At 45.4% G+C, this 20305-nt stretch overlaps 1 protein-coding gene across 1 annotated transcript in view; it reads left to right on the top strand.

The window, feature by feature from the left end:
- The first annotated feature begins 16792 nt into the window (after window positions 1-16792).
- Window positions 16793-20305, top strand: part of PATL1 (PAT1 homolog 1, processing body mRNA decay factor) — a 119443-nt gene continuing 115930 nt past the window's right edge. Inside the window, exon 1 of the mRNA XM_073597032.1 lies at window positions 16793-16997. Coding sequence (XP_073453133.1) covers window positions 16983-16997 — 15 coding nt within the window. The 5' untranslated portion in view covers window positions 16793-16982. The remainder of the gene's footprint in view (window positions 16998-20305) is intronic.

Genomic DNA, 20305 nt, shown 5'->3' on the forward strand with positions numbered 1-20305 from the left:
TCCAGTGATGTGCGCTCCGGTGGTGTGCGCTCCAGTGGTGTCCGCTCCGGTGGTGTGCGCTCCAGTGATGTGCGCTCCGGTGGTGTGCGCTCCAGTGATGTGCGCTCCGGTGGTGTGCGCTCCAGTGGTGTCCTCTCCAGTCCCGGCCGCTCCGGTGGTGTGCTCTCCGGTGGTGTATGCTCCGATGATGTGCTCTCCGGTGGTGTCCACTCCAGTCCCGGCCGCTCCGGTGGTGTGCGCTCCAGTGATGTGCTCTCCAGTGGTGTCCGCTCTGGTGGTGTCCGCTCCAGTCCCGGCCGCTCCGGTGGTGTGCGCTCCGTGTGTTGTGTGCTCCGATGGTGTGCGCTCCGGTGGTGTCCGCTCCAGTGATGTCCACTCCATTGGTGTCTGCTCCAGTGGTGTCCGCTCCGGTGGTGTGCGCTCCGGTGGTGTGCGCTCCGGTGGTGTCCGCTCTGGTGGTGTCCGCTCCGGTGGTGTCCGCTCCGGTGGTGTCTGCTCCGGTGGTGTGCGCTCCGGTGATGTGCGCTCCGGTGGTGTGCGCTCCGGTGATGTGCGCTCCGGTGATGTGCGCTCCGGTGGTGTTCACTCCAGTGGTGTCCGCTCCAGTCCCGGCCGCTCCGGTGGTGTGCGCTCCGGTGGTGTGCTCTCCGGTGGTGTCCGCTCCAGTGATGTGCGCTCCGGTGGTGTGCGCTCCGGTGGTGTGTGCTCCAGTGATGTGCTGTCCGGTGGTGTCCGCTCCAGTCCCGGCCGCTCCGGTGGTGTGCTCTCCGGTGGTGTCCGCTCCAGTCCCGGCCGCTGCATTGGTGTGCGCTCCGGTGGTGTGCTCTCCGGTGGTGTCCGCTCCGGTGGTGTCCGCTCCAGTCCCGGACGCTTTGGTGATATGCGCTCCGGTGATGTGCTGTCCAATGGTGTCCGCTCCAGTCCCGGCCGCTCTGGTGGTGTGCGCTCCGGTGATGTGCTCTCCGGTGGTGTCCACTCCAGTCCCGGCCGCTCCGGTGGTGTGCGCTCTGGTGGTGTCCGCTCCGGTGATGTCCACTCCAGTAGTGTCCGAGCGGCTGGGATTAGAGTTGCCACCTCATCCCTTTAAACCCGAACACCTTTAAATTACACAGGTTCTGAGGCTAATTAAATGTAGAGAAGGCACCAAATGAGTTTAATTACCACCTTAATCAACCACAGAACCTGTGTAATTAATATGTGTTCGGGTTTAAAGGGATGAGGTGGCAACTGATAAGGTCAGGGATTTAATTTAGAGTTCTCACTTAATATGATGCCTACATGTAAATCTGTTTTTAACTTTTTGGCTGTTGAACTCAATTGAAGCTGCTTTTGTTTTCTTGTAACTATATTGCCATGGTGTTGAAGCTTGTGTTCATAGCCCAGGTGACTCCTGTTGTTGTTTACCCTTGCCCTGTGTGGGGGGGCTGTGCTGATGCTATTGTTTGTATAATTGCCTATAAAAAGGCCTTTGAAAGAAGTAAAGAGCGGCAGTCCATTATGCTCAAGAACTGATACACGGATTTCTGACTCTGTGTCTTAATTCCTATAGAAGCAATAATTTGACAAAGCAATATAAACTTAAAGCAACTTATTTAACAGTTGCATCTAACATTTTGGCGCCCGAACAGGGACTCACCGATGATACTACAAGAGGTGGATGAGCTACGCTGACGGAACAAAAGGACAGGCATTCCGGGAACCACAGATCAAAAAACCTGCGCAGGTAAGAAAAAGCTTTATTTTTCTTATATTCTGTGCTCCCCTGATTTGTGCCTATCCGTTCTGTCAGTTACGGTTCTCCTGGTTTTAAAACACCAGCCTCTGTAGTGGTGAGTCTAGAATTACTGCATATTTTCGTTTATATTGCTGGAATTATTTGTTTGTTTTGTTATCTGTGTTTGTCTTGTCTGTCTTGTTGAGAAAGTGAATGAGCCTTGTCAAGGATGGTATGAGTTAGAAGGGGATTGCCGAACTAAGCAACGGAATGCGCCTTACCTCACACGAGTGGGAACCTGAGGGCTTGTGAGCTTGGGGGTCTGACGCTTATGCTTAACCTCACATCTAACTCATAAACCATAGACGGGTTGAGAGTATAAGCCCTGTCTGCTCCATAAAGCAGGGATAAGAGTGTATGAGAGGGATTCCCAGATACGGGGAGGGTAATGAGGTCTCCATAAAGCCCGGAGATCTAGTCGGATACCTGGCCACTTAAAGGAATGCTTGTATATGTTGTAGCCGCATTTTTGTATATGTTGTAGCCGCATTCTGGTTTGTTATTGGGCTAGCATATAAAGTAATTATTTGTTATTGGGCTAGCATATAAAGTAATTTGGTTTCAGAAATCTCATTCCGGAAGAGGTTTCTAGTATTCTAGCACCCTAGGAGGAAGGCAACGAGGAACTAGTGTAACTTAGCTGGTTTGCTATTGGGCTAGCATATAAAGTAATTATTCATTCTTGTATATGTTGTAGCCGCATTATATTGTACACTAAGTGTCCCAAACGCTACCTAGGCAGGACTGTTAGAATGGGCCAGAGGAACACAAAACCCCGTCAGGGAATTGTAGCACATTACACAGTGCCACAGATAATTAAAAACATCTGTGGAGAAGATGAAGCACGGGACTTAAAGGATGTCCTTCGTAAATTTAAGGTGAAAGGAGCAGTGGGTTTAGACCCGGATGTATGGAGTGAAATAAAAAGGGACAGACAAGGAGAGGTGTTAGAGAAGCAATGGATGAGTCAGGTTCAATGCTTAATTAAGGTTTCAAATAGAGCAAAAGAAGAGGGGTGGAAGTATAATCCAGACTGTGATGGTTGGGATATGAAAGACAGAAGAACAAAAAATGTTGAAATTTTAAATAATCTTAGTTCAACCATCCCACCCCCATATACTGACATAGAACGTAAACCACACAAGATATATCCTGTACTTAAGGGTAGAGAATGTTTTTTTTTTTTTTTTTTTTCAGGTTTGTGGAGTATAAGAATTTTATTCAGAAACTGTAGCTCCCGTACGCACTGATACATGCATTATAGTAAAGCCAGCTGTTTTCTGTAGATTTGTGACTAGGGATGAGCCGAACACCCCCCTGTTCGGTTCGCACCAGAACATGCGAACAGGAAAAAAGTTCGTTCGAACATGCGAACACCGTTAAAGTCTATGGGACACGAACATGAATAATCAAAAGTGCTAATTTTAAAGGCTTATATGCAAGTTATTGTCATAAAAAGTGTTTGGGGACCTGGGTCCTGCCCCAGGGGACATGGATCAATGCAAAAAAAAGTTTTAAAAACGGCCGTTTTTTCAGGAGCAGTGATTTTAATAATGCTTAAAGTCAAACAATAAAAGTGTAATATCCCTTTAAATTTCGTACCTGGGGGGTGTCTATAGTATGCCTGTAAAGGGGCGCATGTTTCCTGTGTTTAGAACAGTCTGACAGCAAAATGACATTTTGAAGGAAAAAACTCATTTAAAACTACCCGCGGCTATTGCATTGCCGACAATACACATAGAAGTTCATTGATAAAAACGGCATGGGAATTCCCCAAAGGGGAACCCCGAACCAAAATTAAAAAAAAACAATGACGTGGGAGTCCTCCTAAATTCCATACCAGGCCCTTCAGGTCTGGTATGGATTTTAAGGGGAACCCCGCGCCAAAAAAAAAAAAAAAAACGGCATGGGGTCCCCCCAAAAATCCATACCAGACCCTTATCCGAGCACGCAACCTGGCAGGCCGCAGGAAAAGAGGGGGGGACGAGAGTGCGGCCCCCCCTCCCTCCTGAACCGTACCAGGCCACATGCCCTCAACATTGGGAGGGTGCTTTGGGGTAGCCCCCCAAAACACCTTGTCCCCATGTTGATGAGGACAAGGGCCTCATCCCCACAACCCTGGCCGGTGGTTGTGGGGGTCTGCGGGCGGGGGGCTTATCGGAATCTGGAAGCCCCCTTTAACAAGGTGACCCCCAGATCCCGGCCCCCCCCCCTGTGTGAAATGGTCCTACCATTTCACGAAAAAAGTGTCAAAAAGTGTCTGCTCCGGTGGTGTGCGCTCCGGTGATGTGCGCTCCGGTGGTGTGCGCTCCGGTGATGTGCGCTCCGGTGATGTGCGCTCCGGTGATGTGCGCTCCGGTGGTGTCCGCTCCAGTCCCGACCGCTCCGGTGGTGTGCGCTCCGGTGGTGTGCTCTCCGGTGGTGTCCGCTCCAGTGATGTGCGCTCCGGTGGTGTGCGCTCCGGTGGTGTGTGCTCCAGTGATGTGCTGTCCGGTGGTGTCCGCTCCAGTCCCGGCCGCTTCGGTGGTGTGCTCTCCGGTGGTGTCCGCTCCAGTCCCGGCCGCTGCATTGGTGTGCGCTCCGGTGGTGTGCTCTCCGGTGGTGTCCGCTCCGGTGGTGTCCGCTCCAGTCCCGGACACTTTGGTGATATGCGCTCCGGTGATGTGCTGTCCAATGGTGTCCGCTCCAGTCCCGGCCGCTCTGGTGGTGTGCGCTCCGGTGATGTGCTCTCCGGTGGTGTCCACTCCAGTCCCGGCCGCTCCGGTGGTGTGCGCTCTGGTGGTGTCCGCTCCGGTGATGTCCACTCCAGTAGTGTCCGAGCGGCTGGGATTAGAGTTGCCACCTCATCCCTTTAAACCCGAACACCTTTAAATTACACAGGTTCTGAGGCTAATTAAATGTAGAGAAGGCACCAAATGAGTTTAATTACCACCTTAATCAACCACAGAACCTGTGTAATTAATATGTGTTCGGGTTTAAAGGGATGAGGTGGCAACTGATAAGGTCAGGGATTTAATTTAGAGTTCTCACTTAATATGATGCCTACATGTAAATCTGTTTTTAACTTTTTGGCTGTTGAACTCAATTGAAGCTGCTTTTGTTTTCTTGTAACTATATTGCCATGGTGTTGAAGCTTGTGTTCATAGCCCAGGTGACTCCTGTTGTTGTTTACCCTTGCCCTGTGTGGGGGGGCTGTGCTGATGCTATTGTTTGTATAATTGCCTATAAAAAGGCCTTTGAAAGAAGTAAAGAGCGGCAGTCCATTATGCTCAAGAACTGATACACGGATTTCTGACTCTGTGTCTTAATTCCTATAGAAGCAATAATTTGACAAAGCAATATAAACTTAAAGCAACTTATTTAACAGTTGCATCTAACATTTTGGCGCCCGAACAGGGACTCACCGATGATACTACAAGAGGTGGATGAGCTACGCTGACGGAACAAAAGGACAGGCATTCCGGGAACCACAGATCAAAAAACCTGCGCAGGTAAGAAAAAGCTTTATTTTTCTTATATTCTGTGCTCCCCTGATTTGTGCCTATCCGTTCTGTCAGTTACGGTTCTCCTGGTTTTAAAACACCAGCCTCTGTAGTGGTGAGTCTAGAATTACTGCATATTTTCGTTTATATTGCTGGAATTATTTGTTTGTTTTGTTATCTGTGTTTGTCTTGTCTGTCTTGTTGAGAAAGTGAATGAGCCTTGTCAAGGATGGTATGAGTTAGAAGGGGATTGCCGAACTAAGCAACGGAATGCGCCTTACCTCACACGAGTGGGAACCTGAGGGCTTGTGAGCTTGGGGGTCTGACGCTTATGCTTAACCTCACATCTAACTCATAAACCATAGACGGGTTGAGAGTATAAGCCCTGTCTGCTCCATAAAGCAGGGATAAGAGTGTATGAGAGGGATTCCCAGATACGGGGAGGGTAATGAGGTCTCCATAAAGCCCGGAGATCTAGTCGGATACCTGGCCACTTAAAGGAATGCTTGTATATGTTGTAGCCGCATTTTTGTATATGTTGTAGCCGCATTCTGGTTTGTTATTGGGCTAGCATATAAAGTAATTATTTGTTATTGGGCTAGCATATAAAGTAATTTGGTTTCAGAAATCTCATTCCGGAAGAGGTTTCTAGTATTCTAGAACCCTAGGAGGAAGGCAACGAGGAACTAGTGTAACTTAGCTGGTTTGCTATTGGGCTAGCATATAAAGTAATTATTCATTCTTGTATATGTTGTAGCCGCATTATATTGTACACTAAGTGTCCCAAACGCTACCTAGGCAGGACTGTTAGAATGGGCCAGAGGAACACAAAACCCCGTCAGGGAATTGTAGCACATTACACAGTGCCACAGATAATTAAAAACATCTGTGGAGAAGATGAAGCACGGGACTTAAAGGATGTCCTTCGTAAATTTAAGGTGAAAGGAGCAGTGGGTTTAGACCCGGATGTATGGAGTGAAATAAAAAGGGACAGACAAGGAGAGGTGTTAGAGAAGCAATGGATGAGTCAGGTTCAATGCTTAATTAAGGTTTCAAATAGAGCAAAAGAAGAGGGGTGGAAGTATAATCCAGACTGTGATGGTTGGGATATGAAAGACAGAAGAACAAAAAATGTTGAAATTTTAAATAATCTTAGTTCAACCATCCCACCCCCATATACTGACATAGAACGTAAACCACACAAGATATATCCTGTACTTAAGGGTAGAGAATGTTTTTTTTTTTTTTTTTTTTCAGGTTTGTGGAGTATAAGAATTTTATTCAGAAACTGTAGCTCCCGTACGCACTGATACATGCATTATAGTAAAGCCAGCTGTTTTCTGTAGATTTGTGACTAGGGATGAGCCGAACACCCCCCTGTTCGGTTCGCACCAGAACATGCGAACAGGAAAAAAGTTCGTTCGAACATGCGAACACCGTTAAAGTCTATGGGACACGAACATGAATAATCAAAAGTGCTAATTTTAAAGGCTTATATGCAAGTTATTGTCATAAAAAGTGTTTGGGGACCTGGGTCCTGCCCCAGGGGACATGGATCAATGCAAAAAAAAGTTTTAAAAACGGCCGTTTTTTCAGGAGCAGTGATTTTAATAATGCTTAAAGTCAAACAATAAAAGTGTAATATCCCTTTAAATTTCGTACCTGGGGGGTGTCTATAGTATGCCTGTAAAGGGGCGCATGTTTCCTGTGTTTAGAACAGTCTGACAGCAAAATGACATTTTGAAGGAAAAAACTCATTTAAAACTACCCGCGGCTATTGCATTGCCGACAATACACATAGAAGTTCATTGATAAAAACGGCATGGGAATTCCCCAAAGGGGAACCCCGAACCAAAATTAAAAAAAAAAAATGACGTGGGAGTCCTCCTAAATTCCATACCAGGCCCTTCAGGTCTGGTATGGATTTTAAGGGGAACCCCGCGCCAAAAAAAAAAAAAAAAACGGCATGGGGTCCCCCCAAAAATCCATACCAGACCCTTATCCGAGCACGCAACCTGGCAGGCCGCAGGAAAAGAGGGGGGGACGAGAGTGCGGCCCCCCCTCCCTCCTGAACCGTACCAGGCCACATGCCCTCAACATTGGGAGGGTGCTTTGGGGTAGCCCCCCAAAACACCTTGTCCCCATGTTGATGAGGACAAGGGCCTCATCCCCACAACCCTGGCCGGTGGTTGTGGGGGTCTGCGGGCGGGGGGCTTATCGGAATCTGGAAGCCCCCTTTAACAAGGTGACCCCCAGATCCCGGCCCCCCCCCTGTGTGAAATGGTCCTACCATTTCACGAAAAAAGTGTCAAAAATGTTAAAAATGACAAGAGACAGTTTTTGACAATTCCTTTATTTAAATGCTTCTTCTTTCTTCTATCTTCCTTCATCTTCTGGTTCTTCTGGCTCTTCTGGTTCTTCTGGTTCTTCCTCCGGCGTTCTCGTCCAGCATCTCCTCCGCGGCGTCTTCTGTCTTCTTCTCCTCGGGCCGCTCCGCACCCATGGCATGGGGGGGAGGCTCCCACTCTTCTCTTCTTCTCTTCTTCTCTTCTTCTCTTCTTCTCTTCTTCATTTTCTTCTCCGGGCCGCTCCGCAATCCATGCTGGCATGGAGGGAGGCTCCCGCTGTGTGACGGCGCTCCTCGTCTGACAGTTCTTAAATAACGGGGGGGGGCACCCGGTGACCCCGCCCCCCTCTGACGCACGGTGACTTGACGGGACTTCCCTGTGGCATTTCCCGTGATGTCACAGGGAAGTCCCGTCAAGTCACCGTGCGTCAGAGGGGGGCGGGGTCACCGGGTGGCCCCGCCCCCCCCCCCCGTTATTTAAGAACTGTCAGACGAGGAGCGCCGTCACACAGCGGGAGCCTCCCTCCATGCCAGCATGGATTGCGGAGCGGCCCAGAGAAGAAAATGAAGAAGAGAAGAAGAGAAGAAAAGAAGAAGAGAAGAAGAGAAGAGCGGGAGCCTCCCCCCCATGCCATGGGTGCGGAGCGGCCCGAGGAGAAGAAGATAGAAGACGCCGCGGAGGAGATGCTGGACGAGAACGCCGGAGGAAGAACCAGAAGAGCCAGAAGAGCCAGAAGAGCCAGAAGAACCAGAAGATGAAGGAAGATAGAAGAAGCATTTAAATAAAGGAATTGTCAAAAACTGTCTCTTGTCATTTTTAACATTTTTGACACTTTTTTCGTGAAATGGTAGGGGTACTTATGTACCCCCTTACCATTTCACACAGGGGGGGGGCCGGGATCTGGGGGTCACCTTGTTAAAGGGGGCTTCCAGATTCTGATAAGCCCCCCGCCCGCAGACCCCCACAACCACCGGCCAGGGTTGTGGGGATGAGGCCCTTGTCCTCATCAACATGGGGACAAGGTGTTTTGGGGGGCTACCCCAAAGCACCCTCCCAATGTTGAGGGCATGTGGCCTGGTACGGTTCAGGAGGGAGGGGGGGCCGCACTCTCGTCCTCCCCTCTTTTCCTGCGGCCTGCCAGGTTGCGTGCTCGGATAAGGGTCTGGTATGGATTTTTGGGGGGACCCCACGCCGTTTTTTTTTTTTTTTTTGGCGCGGGGTTCCCCTTAAAATCCATACCAGACCTGAAGGGTCTGGTATGGAATTTAGGGGGAACCCCACGTCATTTTTTTTTTTTAATTTTGGCCGGGGTTCCCCTTAATATCCATACCAGACCTGAAGGGCCTGGTATGCAATTTAGGGGGACCCCCACGTCATTTTTTTTTTTAAATTTTGGTTCGGGGTTCCCCTTTGGGGAATTCCCATGCCGTTTTTATCAATGAACTTCTATGTGTATTGTCGGCAATGCAATAGCCGCGGGTAGTTTTAAATGAGTTTTTTCCTTCAAAATGTCATTTTGCTGTCAGACTGTTCTAAACACAGGAAACATGCGCCCCTTTACAGGCACACTATAGACACCCCCCAGGTACGAAATTTAAAGGGATATTACACTTTTATTGATTGACTTTAAGCATTATTAAAATCACTGCTCCTGAAAAAACGGCCGTTTTTAAAACTTTTTTTTGCATTGATCCATGTCCCCTGGGGCAGGACCCAGGTCCCCAAACACTTTTTATGACAATAACTTGCATATTAGCCTTTAAAATTAGCACTTTTGATTTCTCCCATAGACTTTTAAAGGGTGTTCCGCGGCATTCGAATTTGCCGCGAACACCCCAAATTGTTCGCTGTTCGGTGAACTTGCGAACAGCCAATGTTCGAGTCGAACATGAGTTCGACTCGAACTCGAAGCTCATCCCTATTTGTGACACAGTTAATGAATACACATGAAGCAACCTGGCAGGATGGGGAGGATTTATGCAGACATAAAATGACTCTGACCCTGTTTAACCAGTTTATGACTGACCTGCAGACCGAGCTGAGGGGGATGGCAATACTGGAGACAGACAGACACATAGACTCAAGGGCTCCTTTTATTGTTAGATTAGAAGCTTTCTGTCAGGCAAAACAACAAGAGAGGGGGTCAATATCACCCATGAAACAAATGCCAGGACAGACTGTATCAGAATTTTACTTGTCTATGGAAAGTATGATGGCAGATGAGGGAATGGATTTAGAGCTGCCAGTCACGATCCGAGCCTTCAATAGACAGTTTATGGAAGGATTAATTCCACAGATAAGTGAAAGACTGAAAGCTTGCACACCACCCTTAATTTGTTGCGATTTTTGGCAGAAAAAGGTTGCAAGGTTAATAAGAAAAAGTTGCAAGTGTGTCAGGAAAAGGTTATCTTTTTGGGACATTGTATATCACAAGGTACAAGACATCCCACTGAGGAGAGGGTTCAAGTGATAAAGGGAATGTTACCCCCACGGAATTTCAAACAATTGCGTATGTTTTTAGGTATTGTGTCATATTGTAGACAATGGATACCACACGCTAGCGCTTTGATGCAGCCATTATACGATTGTTTGAAAATTGTACCGTATATGGTTACAGAAATAGCTTATGAGTCGTTTATCACTTTAGATTATACTAAGATATTTAATCTGTACATTGCTGAGATCACTGGACACGCCACAGGTGTTCTGACACAGGCACATGTAAAACAAAGACCAGTCGCTTACTTTTCAGCAGCATTAGATCCAGTATCTAGAGGTTCACCGTCTTGTGTACGGGCGGTACCTGCAGTGTCAATTATCATAGATAAGTCATCAGAGATTGTTCTAGACAATCCAGTTGTGGTGCATACCACACATGACATACATGCAATCTTGTCTCAGGTACAGCCTAAACACATTTCCATGGCTAGGCAATTAAGGTTACAGTGTACTTTACTTTTACCTCCAAATGTCACTTTTCAACGCTGTACAACCTTAAATTTGGCTACCTTTTTGCCTCTTCAGTCACCAGATTTGGCAAGGGGGAATGATAGTGCTAATAGTACTAGTGAGAAAGGAAATGAGGTACCTGACACTCTTTTGTTTAAACAAGTAGATGAACACGATTGTTTTCAGCTCATGGAACAGGAGACAATGGGATTCCCACACGTTATAGATACACCAATTTTAAATGCTGAGCACACTTTGTACATAGATGGCAGTAGGTTTGCTGATGACAAGGGTAAATATCACACAGGGTATGCTGTAGTGACTGATACTCAGGTAATTGAAGCACAGGCCTTAGCAGCCCACATGTCAGCACAGGAAGCAGAATTAAAAGCTTTATAACAAGCCCTAGAATACTTAAAAGAACGAGAAGGGAATATTTACACTGACTCTGCCTACGCTTATGGTGTAGCGCATGATTATGGCCATATATGGAAGGCTAGAGGTTATCTGACAGCAGCAGGAACACCTGTAAAACATGGTGAAGGGATTAAGAGAGTCCTGAACAATCTTCAAAAGGTTAAACGAGTGGCCATCATGAAGATAGCGGCACACACGAGCGCAAAAACAATTGAGGCAAAAGGAAATGCATTTGCAGATTTGACTGCAAAACAGGCAGCTCTAGGGGAAGGAAGCCCTGAGACCTTAGCAGCGGTAGAGGTGAGTATCCCAGAACCAACATGGCAGCAGCTGAGTAAATTACAGGAGCAAGCAGGGGAGAGCGAGAAAGATAAGTGGGTCAGAATGGGAGCAGCACCAGACCTTGACAATGTATGGAGGGAAGGGGGCAAAATATGCCTACCTGCCTCTCTGTACCCAGCAATGGCAGCGGCAGTTCACCTACCCACACATGTCAGTTCCAATTCCATGTATAGGATTGTGAACCAAGGATGGCTCGCCCCCGGATTCAGTAGCACTGCAAGAAACTACTGTGCAGCCTGCCAAATCTGTCTCCTGAATAACCCAGGACAGAGAGTAAAAACCCCACGAAAACACCAGGTCCGGGCCCAATACCCCTTCCAGAGACTGCAAATTGACTACATACAAATGCCCAAGAGCGGCCCCTTTGAGTTTGTCCTCGTGTGTATTGATTTATTCTCAGGTTGGCCCGAAAGTTATCCAGTAAAATCGGCTACAGCTAAAGCCACAGCTAAGAAACTGATCACTGAGTTAATACCTAGGTTTGGTGTTCCTGAAACCATAGAATCAGATAGGGGGACACACTTTACAGGAGAAATCATGCAGAATGTGATGACCATGTTAGGGGTTCAACAAAGTTTTCACACCCCTTACCACCCACAGAGTTCAGGATCAGTGGAGAGAGTAAATGGGACAATAAAGTTAAAAATACAAAAAGCCATGCAAGAGTTAAACAAGCCTTGGCCAGAATGCCTGCCTTTGGCTTTGTTCTCTATAAGGTACACTCCAACATTAAAGACAGGATTATCCCCATATGAGATACTTTTTGGGAATGCACCTAGATTGGGTTTATACTTTCCACAGAGTATGCAATTGCAATGTGATAGTTTGACTGCATATGTAATACAATTACAACAACGTCTAACTAAGATCCACAAACGTGTGTATTCTTCTCTTCCAGACCCTAATTCAATAACAGGTACACATACTCTGCTACCAGGGGATTATGTATATGTAAAGAAACACACCAGAAAGACATTGGAACCCAGGTTTGAAGGTCCTTACCAAGTACTCTTGACCACAGCCACCTCAGTAAAGCTGGAAGGAAAACCTACCTGGATACACGCATCACATTGCAAGAAACAACCCGAGAAAACAACATGATGAAATATCTACTTACATATTTTTTGTTGAAGATTGTTGTTTTACAAATATATGCATGGACTCCTGGTATTAATGTACTTGAGGTAGAAGAAACAATGACTTTTGAATGGAGTATAGATGATCCTAAAGTAGCAAATGTATCAGGATATGAGATAAATAAGGATTACACTGTGGGTAATTATACTGTTGAAGGACATAGGCGACCGTTTCATGTAGATGTAGGTATAGCATGGATACAGGCAGACCCCCTCTCAGAAGTAACCGTAACTTTCCAGTGGAATGATAATATGGGTTTCCCCTTTAACAATAGTAAGAACCATAGGTGTCATAAAATATCCCTTTCACAGACATTGAAACAAGCCCGGGAACGGGTAGTGGGACAAATGTACCAAATATTAACAGTCATGGCAGAAGGATGGAATATAACCGAAGGGATGTTTAATCTGACAGATATTACCGTTAATCAATCCAGTACTTTCCTCTGTGCATCTTGGTGGAGGGAAGAGAGAAATGATGGGTGGTATTGGAGTGCAGAGGCCTATGGGTTTCACATACAAATGGAGGAAGAAGTAACGCCAACAATTGAATCTTCCATATTAACACCCGTACCAAACACTTGCATAAATGTATCAACATCACAACAGAAAACAAAAATATAATTCAATATCACCTTTCCCCCTATACCGGAGTGTAGGTATAAACGAGAATGGTACGACACACTATTGGGACTGACAGGTACAGGGATGGGAATTTTAAACTCGGTCGAGATAGAAGAAATGAACAACAGATGGAAGCATGCAGGGGGACACATAGCTGACAGCTTGACTATCACAAGCAAATGGTTACCCACCGCTTTTGAAACCCAACTGCAAGAAATACCCCTATTACAATTTTTGGGAGGGTTAATAAATCACACGATAGGAGCAGAGCTCCAGCTGTGGAATCAAAGTCAACAGTTTGTAAATTTCACACAGTGCTCTTTTAACCTCTTATCCTATCATATACAAATAAATAGGGCCAGGACTGAACTACAGTTGGGAAATTATCATACCTGGATGAAATATTTTAAAGGTCTAACTGACGATGGTGTATGGTTCCAAGTAAAAGGGGATAAGGTAGAATGTGAGGAGAAATGGTGTGTAGGAAGGTTTGAAGCATACCGGGTAGCAGATGTAATGGAAATGTGTAAAATAGTGGTCATGCCACTAGTAATTAAAGACGAGTTTTGGTATCCAGAAATATATAGGAAATATGTAGATAAAAGAAACAGAACCCATGATTTAACTCTATGTGAAGGAACTAATAAGGGAATGGTATGTGGCAGAAGTTCCCCAGTATATGACTAAATAAGTGAGAACTAGTGCGCAAAACCACAATGTGAGTAAGGGAATTTTGAAATTTTGAAACTGACGGTAAAATACCCGATGGAGAGCCGCCAACATAGATAGGTTCACTCAGCTCCCCAAAAATTATTTAAATAAAGATATGTGGCGCTATTCCATCAATCAGTAGCAATAATCGAAATGTAAGATGTAATGGGCAGAACAAACCCCACCTTCTACAATAAATGTCCGGAGAAAGTACCCAATAGCTTGACAATAAATGTCACCATACACGAGTGGATAAAAAATAGGGAGATACAGTTCTGAACTTTGGGACAAATAAAAAATATATATATACAATTTCAGTGCTTGATGAAATATACCGGTCTCCCCTCATCAAGTGAAAAAAATTTTTTTCAGTGTGAATCTGTGAATATAGAAAGCTGACTTCTCAAATAGAATACTCGCAACCAAAAATCATACATAAGTGATAAATCAATACCTCACAAATAATCACTGGAGATAAAAATAAATATTAATGATGACAAATTAAGTAAAGTGGCTCTTAAACGTGAGCTTGCGTATAAAAATATTTAAGTGACAAATAGTGCAAAAAAAAAAAAAAAAAAAATTTATATGTTCAGCAAAAAATGTGCAATATATAATAGATACCCAGATGAAAATTCCAATCATACTATAAAATAATAAATAAGTAATTAAGATGAGTAGAAAATTGATTATAATAGGACAGCTAATCCCACCACAGAGATGCTGTCCCAAACGGTGACAATTAGTGCAATGTAGTCCATACAAAAAGTGCAGTAGTGATGGGTGTTTTCCACAGCAAAGTCTTTAAACACAGTGCAAAAAGAATGTGCAGTGACTGGTAATTTTTCTTCTATGCACGTTCTAGTGCATCTCCCAGGTGTTTCCCCCAGCCTCTCACCTCCAGCAGCGGCCCCCAATGGGCCAAGTAGAGCGGGTGGATAATAACTAGGAGAGGATGTGTTTCCTGCAGCGTGTCTTTAAACATCAAATGAGTCTGTCTCTCATCCCACAGCTCCCAGCGCTCTCAGCGGTCCCAGCGGTTAATCAAGAACAAAGGAGAGGTCTCATGGTGCAGTATTAAAAACACATTTATTTGGAAAACACGTAGTAACTTACATTAAAATATGCATCAAACAGTAGATGTAAGCAAAGCTTCCGGGTTCGGCCGTCCCCGAGAAGCGTCGGCACCTGACTCCTCCTACCCTGACGCGTTGCGTCACAGCACGTGACTGTTATCCCCAGTATATGAACCTTGCTTGTTAAAATACCAAACTAGCATATGCAAAATGCAAAGAACACCGATAAATGTGAACAATAGATTCATAGAAATAGGACCCCAGCATATTTGTATCATTACTAATGATAACCGCACCATGTCAGCATTAAATAAATCGGCGCCGTTTACGGGATGTATTAAAAAGATTAAAATATTACAATGGGGTAACGACACCTATCTTTTTGAACCAGACGCCGATAAGATATTCTCTTCAGTCTATGAGGTACATAATCTCACTGACACTACACCCTTTATAATTTCTTTAGACCCACTAAAACAGGTTTTGGAACAATCAGAGTTGTTAAGACAACACATAGAAACACTAGAACATACCCTACAGAATAACCTTGTATCTGCAATTATTGACAAAGGTAGACTAGTACATCTTTCCTCACAGATACAACAGGATACTGCACCACATTGGTGGGATATATTTAGTGGAATGTCTTCTACAGCAACCAATACCTTTCACTGGTTGTTAAGTCCAATGGTAATTATTATTCTAATATTAATATCACTTACAATCACGAATATATGTGTATACAGGAAAATAAATAGGAAAATTAGGAGAATAGACAGGGCATACCGATAAATGTGTATTGACATCACCCTACTCCTATAAAACTCCTCTTCTTGAATTTTAAGATGTTGGTAATACCTAGGGGGATGGGTTCTACCCCTCTGACAACTCGCGGTCAGGGAAAGGACTCTGGGGAAAAACTGACTAGAACTTATTCATGAGGACCCAGGGGGAAGGAGAGGATGATGTCAAAGGGGGAAATTGATAAGGTCAGGGATTTAATTTAGAGTTCTCACTTAATATGATGCCTACATGTAAATCTGTTTTTAACTTTTTGGCTGTTGAACTCAATTGAAGCTGCTTTTGTTTTCTTGTAACTATATTGCCATGGTGTTGAAGCTTGTGTTCGTAGCCCAGGTGACTCCTGTTGTTGTTTACCCTTGCCCTGTGTGGGGGGGCTGTGCTGATGCTATTGTTTGTATAATTGCCTATAAAAAGGCCTTTGAAAGAAGTAAAGAGCGGCAGTCCATTATGCTCAAGAACTGATACACGGATTTCTGACTCTGTGTCTTAATTCCTATAGAAGCAATAATTTGACAAAGCAATATAAACTTAAAGCAACTTATTTAACAGTTGCATCTAACACAACCATAGGTGATCACCTCAGCAAAGCTGCATGGACAGAAGAGATAAACGTGGATTCTTGTACTATGTGCCTGTTTACTTTACTTTAACATTGTTTTTTTTTTTCTTTCAATATTGTAGGTCTTTTTTCTGTTTATAGCGCGAAAAATAAAAAACACAGAGGTGATCATATATCACAAAAAGAAAGCTCTATTTGTGGGGAAAAAAAAGGACATACACTTCATTTATGTACAATGTTGCATGACCGCGCAGTTGTCAAAGTAACGCCGTGCCATATCGTAAAAAATGGCCTGGTCATGAAGGGGGGTAAATCTTCCGGAGGTCAAGTGGTTAATATTTGTGGCCTTTTTTTTTCATACTTTACAAGTGAATAGCTACTGGAGGGCGGTGTTAAAAAATGTTGTAACTATGCATTCACACTATTAATTCCTTCTCTGTTATGTCGATTTATTCTGTTATCAATAAAGTTTTACACTGATTTTTGTTTTCCTCTCCACAGCTAAGGCGCGGTCCCTCTGCCTTTACGTCACCGCGCACGGTCAGCTGGGCGACCCGGAGCGCGCCCGTTCGTCACGAGCTTTGGACGAAGCATCCAGGCGGCGAGCACGCACACGCCCAGACCCGCCAGCCAATGGCGTTGTTTGGGCGCTGGAGCGCGCCTGAGATTTCACCAATCGGGGTGGTGGTACGGCAAGAGGAGGGAGCGCGTGTGCGCGCACCGGAGTAAGGGGGGTGCGGAGAGACCAAGAGAGGGAGCTATGCTGCGGTTTCAGGTGAGTCAGAGCTCAGGTATGGGCTGTTATGGCCGGGTTCTCTCCCAGTGAGCAGGTTAGTTGTGGAGAGGTACTAGCCATGGCTCCAGGGGAACGCGACACCAATACTTTGTTTACCATGGATACACCCAGAGCTGCTCACTTCTCCTCCTTGTTGGAGGCTAAACACAGGACACACGTGACTAGATAGACTGGCCACTTACAGTGCTTCTAAAGGCTATCACTTATTTTGTTTATCTCAATGCATTTCCTGTAATGTAAAAAAAAAAAAAAAAACTCCCCACTTATTTCTCCTTATCCTATCCCTAAACACTTCCCTGAATCCCCTCACGATCCAGCGGTGTCCCCGGCTGCAGCTCTTCCTGGTCACAGGAGAACACTGGGAGCAGGGGGGAGCCATTGGCTGACAGTCAAATCATGTTATGCGGCTGGGCTGAGCCGTTCTGTAGGTGTCTATGGATGCACATAGCTCGGCGCGGGGGGGGGGGGGGGGGCACATCCATCCCCATTAAAAAGCAGCTTGCTATGGGGGCATCTGCAGAAAGAAGCTGTGCTCTGTGTGTCTATGGATGCACATAGCCCAGTGCAGGGACACATCCTCGTGTGTACCCACCATAACAAACAGCTTGCTATCGGGGCAACTGCAGAAAGGAGTGGAGACCACCAAAAGAAGAGCTAAGAGGCTGCTGTGTGCAATATCGTTACACAGAGCACGTAAGTATAAACCTCTTTATTTTAAAGTGAATGTAAACCCTCTCCTAAACACAGTGAACAGCCTCAGATGATACACAGAGATGAAACAAATCTCCCTACATAAGTTTTACATGTGTATCTGCTGTATATCCCTTTCTATACTCCTATAGAAAGTGCACATTGTGTTAGAAATCATGCTTCCTCATTCAGCAGTGGGTGTGGAGTCTGGGCTTGCACTGTGTGAGAGCTGATTGGACGAAAGTCGCGCACACACCCTCCTTCACATAGGCGAAGGAACATGCAGAGCTGTACTCTGAATAGACGAGCTTTCTGCTGAGCTCCCTCCCCGATACAAGTTTTAAGCTGTTATTTTACGTGTCGGAGAACTTGTCAGAAGTGACTCTGGATCAGCGGTGGGTGAAGGATTGTCTATATGGGATTGTATTTTTTTTTTTTTTGGTTGAACCAGATGGACTTGTCTCTTTTTTTTTTTCAACCTAACTATGTAACTCATGCTGATAACAGAGGAAGGGAGCAGCAGAAAGAAACGAGACAGAGCTTTGGAGAGAGAAAAGTAAACAATACAGATATGTGCCTGGATCAAATTTCATGAATGGGGTTTAAAACCACTTTAAATTGGAACTTTTTGTCAAAAAATAAATATGTTCCAATTTTGTCCACAAACACTGTAGCTGCTGACTTTTAATGAGCACACTTGCCTGTCCAGGGTGCTCGCGATGTCGGCCGCCCGAGGCTGACTCGGGGCCCAGCGATGCCATTCCAACTAAGGGAAACAGGCAGTGGAGCCTTGCGGCTTTCCTACTGCGCTTTGTGAATGGGGTGCGCTGTGTTGGGGGACACGCACAGTTCCCGTAACACACCGCGCCCTATTCCCCAGAAGACAACGCGAGGAGGAGAAGACTTTAGATCACCGCGATGTAGGAAGTGGCCTAGCAACAGCCATTTCTGGTAAGTAAAAATTTTCTTCTCAAAATTTTTAGGAACGTTTTCATGTAATTTTTTTTTTTTTTTTTGGGGGGGGGGGGGGGGGGCTCTCCACTTTAAACAGCATTGAGACACTCCAGTCTCAACGCTGTTTAAGGGCTCATTCACAGTATGTGCAGTTGCCTACATTTTTCTTCTGGTAACTGCAATGACACAGAAAAGTCATGTTCACAGCAAAGCCCAGTGTTTCTCAGTGTTCCAGAGCTGTGCAATATTATGCGGCATGTTTGCATAATATTGCACCCTTCTGGATGGCCCTGCATGTCACCACACATGTGCAGCTGCTGCTGCTGTGCAATGACGTGAATGAAGTGTCTTTTTGTACATTTCACATAAGGTTCAGTCACAAAAACAGGGAGATGTGTGATGTGATAAAACACACTTCACACTGCCTCCTTCCACACAGCTCTGCAGCTTAAAGTGTTGATGCCCACACACCAGTTTAGTGAGTGGGCAGCAGCGTTTTGGGCTGGAGGCAGTGTGAACAGCTCCTAAGAGAAAGTTCAGACTTCCCCTTCCCAAAAGTTTGTGTTCTTTACTCTCCTTGTTTTTCTGGCTTTATCTACAAAATATAGACTCGCCTAACTAGAAAATCCAGTGTTGTCTTGCCGTTAGCCACGAAAGCCACTGCACGTTCCTGCATTGTCATCTTTGCTGATTTCATCAGGACATGGCTGCCTTAGGCTGCACTACTGAGCATGTTTGTTATACATAGCTCTGAAGTTTTCGGGGATGCGTGACGCTGATATCCCAGGACGCTGAGGGACCTCGTTTTCATCTAGGTGAGAAAGGTGTGGCAGCAGACTGTGCTGTCTCTAAAATAGCCATACCCACAAAAAAAAAAAAAAAAAAAAATGTATTGCTCTTTGCAGAGAGGGGGAGGAGTGAGAATACTAAAAGTATAAGTCAAGTTTAAGTCAAGGTCTGCTTTCAGTAAGGCTGAACCTGCTAAAATCACAGGCTTAGCCTTAAAGAGTAACTCTATTTTTTGTTGAGGAAAAAAAAAGCATTCCTCTCTGCGTTATCTGTGCACATTGCAAGCATTTTAACAATCTTTGTTGCAGATTCTTACCTTCTTGTTATTCCGAAGAAATCCCTGTGTGTTTGTCTGTCATTGTGGTGAGGTAATTTAATGGGAGTGGTTTCCTAATTATCAACCAGCTGCTGCACCTGCAGGGCACTAATGAGGAAAATTGAAGGGTCTGCATCCCTTTCACTCCTTACACGCAGGTGCCTCTGTGAAGTGGAATCTGCTTGCTCAGCGGGGGATCTCTCCGCTGATCCCGCTAAACAGGCAATGACAGGTCCGTGTCCACTCCGCTATGCAGAAAGGACACAGTCATACTCTTCTCTATGGGGAAATTGGTTGGAAATAGAATGCTTGTTAGTTTCCATCCCATCCATCAGACAGGTGGGGAATAGGACCACTATCCGTCTGTTTTTGACAGACCAGATCAGATGGCAGCGGGTGTCTGCTGACATTTGCTGCTCTATAGAAGAGACTGAAGGGTCTGATCCGGTCGGCCTAAAAAAACTGAAAGGCAGACCTGATTGGACAGCCTGTGCGAAAGGTGCCTTAATACGTGATTTCCTATTGGGAGTATCTCACC

Source organism: Aquarana catesbeiana, linkage group LG08, assembly GCF_042186555.1.
Source record: "Aquarana catesbeiana isolate 2022-GZ linkage group LG08, ASM4218655v1, whole genome shotgun sequence".
Taxonomy (NCBI): domain Eukaryota; kingdom Metazoa; phylum Chordata; class Amphibia; order Anura; family Ranidae; genus Aquarana; species Aquarana catesbeiana.